Source organism: Adiantum capillus-veneris, chromosome 28, assembly GCF_014529385.1.
Source record: "Adiantum capillus-veneris isolate H3 chromosome 28, ASM1452938v2, whole genome shotgun sequence".
Taxonomy (NCBI): domain Eukaryota; kingdom Viridiplantae; phylum Streptophyta; class Polypodiopsida; order Polypodiales; family Pteridaceae; genus Adiantum; species Adiantum capillus-veneris.
Window position 1 is genome coordinate 111,689,366 of NC_140958.1, and position 15,500 is coordinate 111,704,865.

At 44.7% G+C, this 15,500-nt stretch overlaps 1 protein-coding gene across 1 annotated transcript; it reads left to right on the plus strand.

The window, feature by feature from the left end:
- The first annotated feature begins 12,986 nt into the window (after positions 1 to 12,986).
- Positions 12,987 to 14,950, plus strand: LOC147421105 (putative WRKY transcription factor 11). The gene is made up of 3 exons (XM_086504970.1): positions 12,987 to 14,214; positions 14,399 to 14,524; positions 14,618 to 14,950. Exons 1-3 carry the CDS (start codon positions 13,178 to 13,180, stop codon positions 14,754 to 14,756), a joined length of 1,302 nt encoding a protein of 433 aa, XP_086361096.1. The 5' UTR covers positions 12,987 to 13,177; the 3' UTR covers positions 14,757 to 14,950.
- The last annotated feature ends 550 nt before the right edge of the window (positions 14,951 to 15,500 follow it).

Below are 15,500 nucleotides of genomic sequence, written 5' to 3' on the forward strand. Positions count from 1 at the left end.
AGACCCCGGTAAATGGTTGGCGATTGAAGGCCTACCAATGTCGTCTTTCACAGCCATATGCTGGTGAAATCAATGCTAAGGATGGTTCAGAGGAGAGCTCATCGTATTCGAGCTCCAACTAAGGTAACAATCATGTACATAGTCGTTTCAAAAAAAAAAAAAAAAAAAAAAGAAGAAAAAAAGAAAAAAAGAGAATGCTACCAGTGAAAGCGGATATTGACAATGGATGGGGTATGGCTTTCAAGGGTCTAGGAGACCAGTTGTTAGTCATGGATGGATACAATTATTCATTAGAAAGGACTAAACAGGGTGCATTAGCCAAGAAAGCAGTAACATGGCAAATTCAATTGGTACCAGGTGGGTAAGTATTCAAGAGAACCCTATTGTAGCACAACCTAAAGCTAGAGGCATCAAATACCTCTAGCTTAAGGGGGAGGGCTATATGATGCATGGTTTTTAGGACCCCTTCTGAAGATGCAATAAAGGCACAGTCAGTTGTTGGGGAGATGAGGATACTCTAGTCCAAGGGATCTCGAAAGAGAAGAAAAATCTACTTCACAAGCACCAAAGAGTAAAAAGTGCCATGGACAGAAGATACGTGGGAACGAGCTCTTATGCATGCCTACAACCTATATCTTACAGAATAGCCCATTCTAGGTGTGAATTTCTAGTAAAATTTACACGAGGATGTTCGTGTGGACTCACAGCACAGCATACTCCGTTTTCACTTTTTTATCGACAGTAAATATTTTTTACCACAGTAAATATTTTTTACCTACAGTAAATATTTTTCACCTACATGGTAAATACAAATCACTTTTTACCTACAGTAACTTTTTTAACCCATGGTAAATATTTTTTACTGCACCATAAGTATTTGGTAGGTAACAGTTCACTGTTACTAGAAGCAGTGATTGGGCATCAACAATGCAGTTACAGGAGGAGAAAAGGGAAAAATCTTATGGTAAAGGTGAGTCAACAGGGATAAAGACTTTTGAGTTGAAAAGAGACATGCTGATTTTTTCAAAGAACACATGTCAAAAGAAGCCATGGTTGAGGATTTTTTGAGAATTTGATGTTCAGGAGGACCCAGTTGCCACCTCCCCCCCGCAGGTCCCCCCCTGACATGTGCAGAACCTCCAGTTTCAACAGCCACCTTACCTGCTCTTAAATGCTGGTCAAGGCCTTATCCCCATGTGTCACAATCAGAAAAATCAGCATTTACCCTCCCCTCTCACATCACTCTAGAGAATATCTTGATGGTGACATATCAGGTGACCTCAATTTGTTGACCACCCTAAGCAAAAAGTAACCCCAATCAGCGGATTTAAGCATGTCTATCCCTAATCCTAAACCCTCTCAGAAACCTATATAAGGAGGCCTTCTCTCACTCAAAAACAACACTTCACCCACTTCACCAAGCAACGAAGCTATGACGACATTGCTCACAACGAGGAGCTATGGATGGAGCTCTACTCTCTCTCCCTCTCTCTCTCTCCCTCTAGTATGCTACATTACTAGCCCTAAAACCTAAATAAGGAGTCTTCTCTCATGCTCCATGGCCACCATCCTCGCCATCATTCTCTAAGGTATTGATGTGTTGCTAGTAGGATCATACCTACTTGCTGGGTTGATTGTTTTTGACAAGGGATTATGCCATCCTTGGCTTGCTTCTCTATATCCTTGTTATGTATGATCAGATGCCGTTGTATTGTTAAGCTGATGTCTTGTGTATATATATGCTACATAAGGTCCCTAAGCTTCGTTTCTATGTGTTTTGCCATATGTTTTGATGCCATCATAATGCCAGAAATCTCACTTGCCTATGTGCACTATGTGTGAGGTCCCTAAACCTCTTAATTTAGGGTGGTGCCCCCTTTGTTTTGTTCTTTGCTTGTTTGCATGAGGCGTGGTTTGTGGAGTGTGCACGAGTACAGAGGCCACCCGATTGCACTGCTCTTTTTCCCGCTATCAGAGCTACATGAGGCTGAGGTACGACAAGTGCACATGATTGATACATACATGTAGGTATAGTTGGGGGCACTGTGCTACTAGGCATCGGCGCCGTGTTAACAAATGAACTCCATGGTGTACTTCTTGTCATGCTCACCATTGGGATATGCATGGTAGCCGTAGTGTCATTAAGAGAAAGATGAGCTAGATCTAGAAAGGTAAAGCTGCCACTTGTGGGCTCAGATTGTACTGAGGCTCTTGGCGAAACAACATATGGAGGATCAATGGGGCTCACTGAGGGAGTATCCATTTGTGACAGGGTTGGTTGGTTGGCCTTTCCCGTATCCAAGAATCTCATTAGGCCTGTTGAAGGCATGTTGATCCCTGTGTTCTGTCTTTCTAACTCGACAATCCTATGGAGGACATCACAGACTTTCTGTTGTTGCTCATCTATGCTAGTAGCACCCGATGTGGATTGTAGAACATCTAACTAACCCACATGATAGGTGTGTCCTGTGTACCGATCAGTTAAAGCTTCTGCTTGTAGGTCATACTCCCAATTTTCGTTTAGGAATATCCCATCTAGGCCTGGTGTGCTGGAGGTTTCCCTTGAAGTGGAAGCAATATTGCTCCCCATAGCTTGCCCCTCCGTGACTGCTACCTTGGGAGCACTCGGTTGCTCGGCTGGCATGATTGTTGTCATAGGAGCCTTTGCTTTTAGGGCTCGACTTTGTTCTAGCCTTCGTAGGTTCTCAATTTCCCTCTCCCTTGTTGCTTGCATATAGCGTTCGATCTCTTGCACTTCGGCAAGACTCCTACCATCGGGTAGTAAAACCTCAGAGGGAGATAGTCCTAAAGGATCAGGAGGTGCAGTGGATGGAACATTCACATGCACACTCTCAAGAAGCATAGGGTCCATTGTAGGCATGAATGACGAATTTACTTCCCGACTCCCTTCATTTATTTCATTAACCGCATGTTCGAAGCGAGTAGCTCTACTAAGGGTCTCTTTTAAGCGGCTAAACACGCTGGACCCAGGCCGTGGGCACATGGCATGCATGTCTTGACTTGAACTATCAGGGTTTGGTGTAGGATACCCCTCCATGACTTCGTAGTCAGAGGAAGAATCACTAGACGCGATATGAGGATCTTGGGTCGCGCTACCTTGAGTCCCGGCCGAAGGTCCAGAACCTAGGGTGGAGGAATAATGGGTGCCCACGTAAATGGAGGCACTACCAATATGCTCGAGCTCTAACACTCGTCCAGAGCGTAGGTTCATATGACTTGGATCCCCTAGAAGTGTCAGTGAGGGCCCGTGAAGGCTGCTCACCTAGTAATTTTGGGTGTTTTGCAACCCAAGTCTTTTCTTATTTTTTGATTTTTTGGTCCTTTTTTTCTGACCCAGCTATAGAAAAGAACGTATGATAGCTTAAAACGAGCGTCTCGGTCAGAGGGACGTGCCGTGCTTTACAGCCCTCCGTTTGGTCACTTTATGCCCTCGGAATCCCTAAAACCGTCAATTTCTAGTAGGGAACTAGGCCCAAATTAGAAAGTCTAACGGTGCAAGTGGGAAGAGAAGGGAGGAGAGTGGAGGACTTGCCCCACATGCTCTCATTCCCTCTTGAGGGGGTAGGGTATATATATAAGAGTGAGTCTAGTATATATCATAAGACTGAGGACTGAGGCTTGGGCTTGGGCTTGGGCTTGGGCAAATGATCCCGATCCCGATCAAAATTTTAGTGTAGCCCCCCAGTCACTCACGCTTTCAAAATTTTAGTGTAGCCCCACAGTCACTCACGCTTAAATATTTTTGGTAATATTTTTTTAATTATTATTTTTTTTTTTTTTGGGCGACGACCGCGCGCGGATTTGGTGACCCTTTCTTGGCCACACAGACAGCTCACTACCTTATCTACTTACTAACAGTGCTGCTAACCACTAACTAATCTACTAACTAATCTGTTAACTGCTTGCTGACAGTGAGCTAACTGTCCACCTACTTCCTCTCTCACTACCTGCTGTGCAAACACTCTGTGCAGCCAAACCTACTTCCTCTCTCACTACCTGCTGTGCAAACACTGTGTGCAGCCAAACCTTGACAGAAAACTGTGTGCAGAACTGTGTGCAAACAGAAATTGCTAACTGCCTTCCTACGTATTCATTCACTGCAAACAAGCTAACGACTACTAATTGTGCAAAGACTGTGTGCAAACAGAAAACACAACATTATGCAGAAATCACAGAACTTGCAGACAATACAGAAATTAACAACTTGCAGAAAAACAACTCATTCCTCTTCCTCTTCCTCTTCTTTCCTACTACAAACAACTCATAGGAGAAGCACAAAGTGCCTCTTGGGCTTAGTGCAGGGCGATTCCCCGGCAGCGGCGCCAAAAATGTGCGCTCCTTGCCGCACTGTCGAAGCAAGGGACTTGCCGATACACTGTGTGCGAGCCACAAATGGCTCCAAGCACACAACAAGACTAATCTAGCAAGCTCCAAAGAGGGCAATGGTGTGTCACTCACCGCTCTATGCTCCTGCCGTGGAGGATTCCTCGTCGCGATGAAGAAGAAGCTGTAGTCGTGCCGCGCTCAACCGCTTCGCCGCCGTCATGCCTTCGTAATGCTCGATCGCACACACACTCTCCCTCTCTCTCTCTCTCTCTCTCTCTCTCACACACACACACACACACACACACACACACACACACACACACACACACGAGGAGGTGAGGAAGAAGAAGATGGAGATGGAGATGGAGCAAGAGCACTCTTCTATTGCACAAATGAGAGAATGAGTGAATCTTAGGTTTAGTTGGCTTTTATATGAGCTCACCCCATTCACACTTGGGTGCCCATGCTTAGCCAACTAATCCCTTGAATGTCCCGGTTAGAGTGCGCCTCTCATCGGCGATCACTCTTACCCTTTTCCTATTGGTCCGACAAGCCCGGTACCTGACTCTACCAAATACATAATATACGTCCGTCGTAGGTGATGGGGTGTCCGTGAGCCGTGAGGGTTAACACTTACTTTCAAATGCAATTGGTCGTCCGTCTTGTAATAGGACTGCTCCAATAGCACGGTCACTGGCATCCGTTTCCAAAATGAATGGTTTCAAAGGATCGACAATAGCCAGTATAGGAGATGTAGCTAATGCGTCTTTGAGTGTTTCAAAAATCTGCTGTTGAGTGGAACCCCATTGAAAAGCCTTACCTTTGCCCTTTAGTTGGTCCGTCATAGATACAACAAGGTGAGCATAGTTTTTAACGAACCTTCGGTAAAAACCTGCGAAGCCTAAAAAGATCTGTAATTCTTCTAGATTTTTAGGAGGTGGCCATTTCCGGATGGTATCCACTTTGGATCGATCCATGTATAGGCCATTAGCTGAAATGACATGCCCTAAATAATGAATTTCTTCCTTTAGAAAATCACATTTAGATTCCTTGGCATATAACTTGTTTGCACGTAACAACTCAAACACCTGCCTCAGATGTTGTAAGTGCTCTTCTTTAGAAGCACTGTAGACTAGAATGTCATCAAGGAACACAATGACAAATTTGCCCATATATGCTTTCAAGACACTATCCATAAGTGTCATGAAGGTCGCGGGCGCATTGGTTAACCCAAAGGGCATCACCAAAAACTCATAATGTCCAAACCTTGTTCGGAATGCCGTCTTAGGTATATCAGCAAGCCGAATACGGACTTGGTGATATCCTGAACTCAAATCAATTTTTGAAAAAAATCGTTTATGCGTTAACTTGTCAAATAACTCATCGACCCTTGGCAATGGGTATTTGTTCTTAATTGTCACCGCATTTAAGCCCCGGTAGTCTACGCACATGCGCATACTCTCGTCCTTTTTCTTCACCAAAAGTATAAGCGAAGCCCATGGTGAAGAACTGGGTCGTATAAACCCTCTGCTAAGGTAGTCAGCAAGTTGACGTTCCACTTCACCAGCCTCTGAGTAACTCATACGGTATGGTGGTTTACTAACAGGCTTACAGCCTGCAGCCACGTCAATGCCATGTTGCACTGAACGTGTCAGCGGTAAAACCGCTGGCAAATCATTAGGAAAAACATCTTGAAATTCCTTTAACAATTTTTGTAACTGATTAGCAACGTTTGCTTGTGTAGAATTAGAAATTGGTGGAATAGAGGAGAGAGAAGCATACGACGTTGAGGAATGTTCAACAGACTCAAGATTAGAAAGAAAATGAGACAATGAGTAACACAAGAAAACCTGGTCTATTTCATTATGAGAAACGAGCTGCATCAGCTCAGCAGTACAAATTAGTGGTGATGATGGTATATCCTTTTCTCCTAACAACAACACATGTGCGCCATGGGAATCAAACATCAAACTGTTGTGCTCATAGCTACACTTCAGTGATGGTCCTAGGCTATGCAACCACTCCCTACCAAGAACCACATCAGCCCTTTCCATGTTCATAACTTGAAAACCCAAACAAGTAGAGTACCCTTGTACTTCCAATGGAACAGCTCTGCATTGAGTATCCCATACTTCACTGTCATGTACATTCATCATTGCTACCTTGTAGCGGTGGGTACTCGGAGTTTGAGGCAGTTTGAGTTTTTTCACCAATCCATAATTGATGAAATTGTGCATAGCACCGTCATCTACCAAGATGCGCACCTTGTGCCCTTGCAGATATGCGTGCATACGTACTAACTCATGTGGTCCAAAGGTGTGTTGCCACATGGAAGCTGTGAGACAGCATTCATGCACCACCTCAGTGTGTGTTACTTCCACTATAGAAAACTTGGAGGAAGACTCGAGAGGTAGTAGTTGCACCGTGTGCACTGCTTTCTCCTTCCCCTGGGCAGCAGATTTCCCCTTGGGACAATCCTTTTTGCCATGGCCTCTTCCTAAGCATTGAAAACATAGCTTCCCTTTCTTTGCCTTATCAAAATCCTCAGGAGAGAGAGGACCCCTGGACCCCTTGGGTTTTTTAGATGCATCAGAACTAGCAACTATAAATTTTCGTTTATTGTGACCGTACTGAGTGCGTGTATTATTATGTGTACTAGCAGGCACGTGACTATTATGTGTTTTCTTATCATCAAGGTCATCATGAATATGTGCTTTCACTATGGCTTCCTCAAGTGTTTTAGGGTCCTGAGATTTGACGTACTTCTTAAGTTACGGAGTCAGACCTCGTATAAACCCTCGTACTTTCTGAAAGGTATCCAAGCCTTCCAACTTGAGGATGATGTCCCGATAGTGAGAGATATATTCAAGGAGTGATAGATATTAGCACATGGTGTTAGGAAATAAGACGTAGCTAAATAGATTTTTGAGTAGATTACTTAATGGAGAGAGACAGATTTCACACACAAGAGATTATAGAGTGGAGAGAGAGAGAGAGAGAGTACACACGATATACGTGGTTCACCCAATGTGGGCTACGTCCATGGGAAAGCAGCCACTCAATGGCTTTAGCACTTCAAAAGAAGAAGTGGTTTACAAAGGGATTAAACCCTTAATAGAGCTCCCACCTTGCTTCACTCTCACCACCTCACACTCACCTTGTTGCATCAACTTCACACTATGAAATGTGTGTAGAAATGGCCTCCTTTTATAGGCCAAAAGGGCTTCCCTCTCTTATGAGAGACAGCCATGTGTAGCCGCCCTTGTGCGAATAAGTCCAAATCGGACCCTCCAATCCGCCCATGTGTGGCCGCCCTTGAGAAGACAAGTCCGCTTTTGAATTCGGCCACCGGCCATTGAATTCGGCCACCGGCCACCGGTCATTGACTTCCGACCACCGGCCATTGACTACCGGCCACCGGCCAACCGACCGGTTGTTTTCCGACCACTTTCCGGCCGCCGTCCGGCCATAATATTCCGGTGAAAAAGAATATTCCGGCGATTCTTGTCCGTGAAAATTTTGCCCTTGATTCTTGTCCGTGAAAATTTTGGTTTCCGGTGAGTGATTTTCCTTCATGCACAATGGCTTCTCCTCATAATGGGGGCCTTACAAATGTGCGCTTTTACCACAGAAAATTACAAGGGTAAATCAGGCTCCATACTTAACACATGGGGCATGTGTCCCAGTCGGTCCAATTTCGATCTGCCTCATTTGTAGGCAAAAAATCCTTGTTGAACATTGTTTCAAAGGCTGCCCAACTCTGTGGTATGATGTTCTTCTCCTTGAGAGACATCCACCATTTGTAGGCCTTGCCTTCCAGAGTTAAGCTCATTTGCGGAGCTCTTACTGCATCCGGAGTGCGCCGTAAGGCGTGAATTCCATCCCATTTACTGAGAAAGATGTTCAGTGCATCCTTATTGCGGTCCCGGTCTTCGCCGTTGAAAACTGGTTGTTTGAAATTTTTCAATAAATCATCTACTTCTTTGGCAGTGAGAGTATGCAGTGTTTCATTAATTGGGCCTTGCCCTTGTGTTCCAACATGCTCATGCATGTGAGTGTCAGCCGGCGGACTCTTAGTTTGCTGTTGCATCAATTGAATGACTAAAGTAGAAAGTTTAGTAACATTTTCATTTAAAGCCTTAAAATTTTCATCCATGACTGTCATGCGTGTCTGAAGTGCACAAAATTCTTGAATATCGAGCAATTCGTAAGTATCTTCTCCTGCCGTAGCGTCGCGGGTACTCTCCTTGAGAGTATCCGGCCGCTAGCCGTCCTTGGCAGGATCGGGAGTACTTTGCTCAAAATCGAATGTCATGTTGATATCCGAATCCATGGATACACAGTGCAGTGTAAGAAGTACTCAGAAAAAATACCTGATGTTGGTAGCACTTGCAAAGTATAGCTAACTCCACGTCGCAGCAGCAAATCATCATAGCACGTAATCGAACTCCGCTTTGTATATGGTTGAAGCGTGATCTTTGAGCTGAAGCGTAATTGAAAGTGAATTCTGCACCGTATATGGTCGAAGCTTTACCGTATATGGTCGACTCATACGTTTCTTTGAAGTCGTTGTGAAAAAACAATAGGTACTGTAATTTCTGCAGTCGGACCTTGTGAAGGTTGTAGTGAAATTATCTTGGTCGAACTGCTCGGCTTGCTTCACTAGAGGCTTACCGGCGCTTGTTTATGTCGCCCCCTTGGTGGGAAGAGCCTTCTAATTATGGCCAAACCTTAATTTCAATGGCCCAAGGCCGTTTGAATGTGAACTCTCAAGCCCCCAAAGCGTAGGCAGCGAGCAGCAACTGACGAAGATGATGATGATGATGGTGTGGCTAGCACAGACCGGTTGGCTCAAGCCCTGTCTCTGGAGGGCGCTCCTTCCTAGCCCAAGAGAGCGTCAAGACATGCACCACACCTTAATTTCAATGGCCCAATGCCGTTTGAATGTGAACTCTCAAGCCCCCAAAGCGCAGACAGCAGCAAAACTGACGAAGATGATGATGATGATGGTGTGGCTCGCACAGACCGGTTGGCTCAAGCCATGTCTCCGGAGGGCGCTCCTTCCTAGCCCAAGAGAGCGTCAAGACATACACCACACACACACACCTCCAAAACGGGAAGCTTTCCCGATTTAGGCAAGATCTCCGGCTATTTTGGAAAAAAGCCTTATAAGGCTACGGTTCTCACCTAAAGGCCCTGTTTTTAGGAGCCAACGGTGACCACGCCTAGAGAGAGGGTGGAAGAGAGTCCCAAGATCTGATACCAGTGTAAGAAACTAGGCAGCTAGGCTCTCCTGGATCCTCCTCCCAACCTCCCTTTATAGGTGGGCTCCTAGCTCCTTGCCCTAGACGGATCCCCTGTCCACACTGCCTAGCCCGGCCCTTGGCCGTAGTCCTTGCCTAGCCTGGTTCTTAGGGTACAGGACCCGTGTCCTGACACTCTACCTCAAGAAGGCGTGGTGTACCTTGAAAGTAGGCTCAGTGCAAAGAGGTAATAGACTTGAGTCATCAGCTTGTCCTCTGTTGAGCTTCATTCATATCAGTATACAACCTCTTGTCTCATGTCTTATGCAGAACATCCTATACATGAACCTCTCCACCAACTCATCTGAATCATTCACGTGGCGACCTATAATATTGCCAACAACTATGAAAACCCTCACCTCAGAATTGGTGGCTACGATCCTCTTTGGCAAAGACAAATGATGCAGTCACGACCATCCTACCTATCGTATTGCTTTGAGGGAGAGCTTACCATGCTTAAGGCTAGCTGATCATGAAGAATTGCAATTTCCAAAGCCATGAGGATTTGATTCTAGAAATCACCATGATGTTAGGATTTTGAGGAAGCCCATCTGCATTGAGAGAAAGTGCTTTCTTTAATAGGAAAGTTGCCTTCTCCTTCAAGAATGATGAAAACTGGGCTGGAAGAGGCTACCTTGACAACTTTGAAATGTTCAGTCCTCCTGGTGGGGAGAACAAGGTTCTTCTTTACGTTGGTTTTGTGAGGGAGACACTTGAATGCTTATAAGATTGATATTGAAGGGATTGAAAATACGCGTTGATGAGAGAGATGTATGGATGCATTTCAACTTGAGAAAGGATCACGTCAATTCATACCTTGTGACCTAATTTTAAGTCAGATGTCCCGATTGCAATGAAAATGGGCTTATAATGTGTCACCATTGTGATTGGTAACTTATGCTGGGTATTAGTAGGGAATCTTAGTGTCACATGCATAATACTTTTGAAATTAAATGTCGAGAACTTTGGGTTCTGTAAATAATCACTCAAGCATTTTAGGAAGCTTAGTTTCTGCTAAATCCTAATCTTTGAGCGAACAAAAAGATCAAGAGATGGCTAGAATGTCATAGGAAGAGGCCAAATTATGTACAATTACTTCTATTTCTAATTCTGATTGGATTTTGTCCTGTAAAAAGAAAGTCCACAGACGGAACTAGGCAATCCCCAGGGGATGGGACACTAAATTCGGCGGAGCCTTGGTCATGCCAAGGCCTTATAGCCAAACTTATTGCTGCTTTTTGGGATATCTATGGCACCCCCCTTGACACCCCCACTAAGCCAACCTTTTTAGCGGCTGGTGGCTAGTCACATGAGTTTAGCTATTGGAAGTTGGTTCTAGTACATTGTTCCTTGGTCAAGGTGTTCCATCATGCATGGTCCAGCCCTCCTCTAGTACCTTCTGGGATTTAGCAACCGATGCATTAATCCCGATCTTGAACTCCTCATGCGCTCTCTGAGAGACAAAACACATAATAAATCAAATAATGCTCTATATTTTCAAACTGGTGAAATGTAGATCTCAAACACAACAAACCTTCATTGCTCTACGCTCCTTGACAAAAGAGGGATGAACTTTGTCTTTCACGTAGTCAATTTATTGTACAAAGTACATCTCAAGAGATCTAGGTTTGATGGCAAAGTTCTTATAGAAAGGAATCCACTTCCTAGCAAACTCGGAGGTCTCTGACACTACCTCAAACTTTAGCATTGTAGCTCTGTCATCAAAGAGATAGGAAGAGTCCTTGTCAACTAGATAGTTGACAACCATGATAGCCAAAGTTATATTTGCAATAACAATTGGAGGTTCCTTCATGGGTGCACAGTACTTACAAATACATCGATTGCTGCTAATTGTGATGGCCTTTCATCCTTCTCATACCTAACAACGACCAATTCTCAGCCCACAACATCTTCAACTTCAAGAGGGTTTGGATCGTAACATCATGAATCAATTACAACACCTCAAGGGGAGGCTGTCTAAATAAGTTTCTTGATTGATAGGAAGCCACTTTGGAAATCGATCAAGGATCCATGAGAATGCAAACCAAAATCTCACAAATTATTGAGACCATCCATAACCCATAAGCATCAGATAGAGGGTTCAAAATCCAAAAACGGAGGAAGAATGTGAGCACCGCAAGCCGTATGCCAACAATCATCCTATAAGGATTGATCCTTGCTGACAATATGGGAAGCTTTCGAGATAGGGCTGCCTTGCCTCATCCATTCTATATAACCTCTTTAGATAATGGCTCTCTATGTTTTGTGTGTGTCCGAAGGTCTGAGTGGAAGCATTGAACACCCCTCAAATATATTGAAGCAGTGGTCATATGAATCACATAGGGAGGTTGCCAATGCGCTTTCCCTGCTCATCCCGTCCTAATTCGAGGAGTGTGTCATGAAGACTTGGGAGGGACGCCACATGAGATGTCCCTCCTGGATCCGACCTCCATTGTAGCCTAGCGTGGAGCCAAAAAGAGGTGACCAAGCTATTGCACCCCAAGCAAAGTTTGTGTGAGGAGGGATAGCAACTATGAGGCACAAGATCTGATGCCAAATCTGTTGTAGTAAAGTGCAGTCTCAATGGCACTATCTTTAATGAAATGATTTTTTATGAAGTTTTTAAATGAAAGGAATTTATAAATACCTCATATCATGGGATCAAACTCCTATGAATACACTTATTAATTCAAAAAGTGAATGCAACTTTGGAAAATAGCATTTGAAAGACTATCATGTCTTTCTATGCACAAGAGATTCAAGGACCCTTGAGACACTTGACAAGCAATGAAAATTGAACGACTTTCACCCTTAGTGCACTAAGGCCTTTAACTTGCCAAAATTACTATGATATAGCCCCAAATTTAAAGGACCATATACATTGTCTATCCTGTGAACCATAATCTTTAGAGATATCCATCCACAACATTGAAGGAAGATCCAAATAGTGTTTGGGATATTGGTTTAGATATTTTGAATACTGATAATAATTCAATAATATTTCTAACTAGCTATTCCAATTTTTAATCAGAGGTAGTGCACTGGTCTATTGTAGACGACCTTGTTGAATTTGGGTGCCCTTTTGTCACGTTTGTGACATCTAAATTCAAATGGAAAGAACACATGAAAATACAAATGAAAGCAACTGTACACTAGCACACATATGTTGAAATATATTCTCTTGGGAAAATCATCCTAGTGGAGAGTGCAGGGAACTTGGACTTAAAAGTTGACGAGTTGAGTTGACTAGGCCTCCAAGGTGTGAACACAGACAGGACAAAAATCCCCCCCCCCCCCCCCCTTGTCTCTCTCTCTCTCTCTCTCTCTCTCTCTACGTCGATTTGGAAGGAAATGGGGCCTCATGCCTACCTACAACAACAACCCCCCTTCCTCGGATTGTGTTGGGGTCAGCTGCTCTCTCTGATTCTCTCCCCCATTCCCCTGTTTCTTCGTATTTTCCATGATCCCTTCTTGGGTTGCTCGGCGCAGCTTTGTTTAGGACATTGGGCTTCCTTCTTCTCCTAGCGATGGCGCTCGATCTCATCGATTACAACGCCCTTCCCACATATGAGAGGGACAAAAGCATGCAGGAGGCTGTGTATGCAGGCCTAGAGAGCATGCAGACTCTGGTACATCTCCTCTCTTACCATCACAACCCTCCCCAACAAGAGCACAGTTTTCAGAGCTTTTTGCATAAGGATTGCTCCATCCTCGCAAACGCCACCATTGCCAAGTTCAAGAAAGCGGTCTCTCTCTTGAGCAGGCCCGGGCATGCACGATTTCGAAGGTCTCCTCCTTTGCGCCGGCAACGAGTGGCGGCGGCCTCTCTTGCACATCTGACAGAATCTGCACTCGTCGAAGCGCTAGGAAGTTGTAGCTCATCAGAAGGGAATTATATGGATACCTGCATCAAAGGCTCATGTAGTCAAGCTGCCCATGAGGGCTCTCGCACTAGGGCCACGGCACATCATTTGCTTGCGGAATTGGTATGTCCCATGCAGAAACATGATGGCATTTTCAAGAAGGCAGATGTTGTGGCACGAATGAATTTCGACTGTAAGGCCGTCTCTCAAGAAAGACTCTCCCTCCCATGTACTGATCTTAGTGTGTGTAAGAAGCAATCTTCTAATTCAATGTTGGGAGAGGCGTGCGGTGCACTTTCGCAGCTGCCGCACAATCGGCCCATGTCTCTGATGTCTGATCATGAGCTAGCTTCGGCAATGTCAGCCGTTGCGCCCCAAAATTTCTTCACTCATCAAGGCTTCAGATTGAGTGGGATGGTGTCAGCTCAAGAATCTGTGTGTACTGGAAGGAGTAGTGGGTTGTTTTCTGAATATGAGCACTCTCTTAGCTGTACGCCGCCACCGTCCACCACCGCAAACTCGTTCTTGTCATCTCTAAGGATTGATGGTAGCGTGACGAATAGGAAGAACTCTACGTTAGGGCAAGTGATGGGAGGAGAGCGTCCTCCCGATGTGAGCATGAAGTGTCCAGGCAGCAAAGGCGACGAAGGCAATGGGAAATGCCAAAGTGCAGGAAAATGTCATTGTACTTCCAAGCGCAGGTGCGTCATAGTAAGAATTTTGTACATCAGTGTCTGCCTTCCAGTGATCGTATTAAGAGCATCAAAGCTTTAGATCACTCACCGCATTATGTGATGGAAGCATGAAATAGGTGGGACAGTAGCTATCTCTGTTATACAATTGGGTTTTTGTTCTTATCGACCATGCCATCATCATTTCTTGCAGAAAATCGAGGAACAGAAGGGTAGTGCGAGTGCCTTCCGTCAGCTCAAAAGCGGCCGACATACCGAGTGATGAATTCTCGTGGAGGAAATACGGGCAAAAGCCCATCAAGGGATCACCTCATCCGAGGTAATGGTTCACAGCTGCATATAACGCAGTAATTTTTATGAGCAGGAATTGAGAACGAGTCTCTTAAAGGAATTATGGTTGCTATGTGTGCAGGGGTTACTACAAGTGCAGCACAGTGAGAGGATGTCCGGCTAGAAAGCACGTGGAGCGTGCCGTCGATGATGCAAATATACTGATTGTAACATATGAGGGGGAGCATAATCACTCTACAAACCCCAATCAAAATGCTTAGATAATAATGTAAGTTGTGACCTGTGGGCAAAACAAGCTCATCACTAAACGAGTGCATCGATGTAATATGGGACGCATTCTCGTTTGGTTCTCTGTCAATGGAGATGCATATGGGCTTAGAATTACCATCATCTCACTGCTAACTATAGATGACTGTATATGCACTAATGTATGTATTAAATTTTTGTTGATCGATTCGGCGTGGTCTCTCTCTCTCTCTCTCTCTCTCTCTCTCTCAAGCCAGGAAAAAAACATGGAATCAAACCGTTTTTTTGCTTAATAAAACTGGTCTTATCTAGTCCTCTGGCCAAACTGGCTCTTAAAACTGGCAAGTGCCATGGATAAATAGATTCCAATAGCTAATAGCCAGTGGCTTCGTGTGGGGTTTTTTCTTAGACTTAATTAATGGCCTCCTCTTGTTTTAGGAGGCCTTTCTAGCCTTCACCTTGTTTCCTTGCAATTTGAAAAGAAAAGTTTGCTATACCAAGTATGCCGTGCAGTCATTTATTATGGTTTGTGATGCGTTGTACAAATGAGGTCAACCATCAAGGTTTTGTTACCCTTGAGAACTCAGGAGTGTGGCCCGTCCTATGGACAAGGGTGGGAGGGAGCCTCCCCTTGTGGGGGGAAAGAGAGAGAGAGAGAGAGAGAGAGAGAGCTTTTTCTTGCTTCGGACTCCCTGTGCGTCCCTCTCTTTCTTTCTTTGCCTTGGTCTCCGCTCCTCCCTCCAATCCCTCTCCTTATG

Bases quoted from the DNA above. Each gene is read 5' to 3' on its own strand.
- LOC147421105 (XM_086504970.1), top strand. From the start codon at position 13,178: ATGGCGCTCGATCTCATCGATTACAACGCCCTTCCCACATATGAGAGG. The intron at 14,215-14,398 runs GTGCGTCATAGT...CATTTCTTGCAG, and splicing joins CATTGTACTTCCAAGCGCAG to AAAATCGAGGAACAGAAGGG. The intron at 14,525-14,617 runs GTAATGGTTCAC...CTATGTGTGCAG, and splicing joins AAGGGATCACCTCATCCGAG to GGGTTACTACAAGTGCAGCA.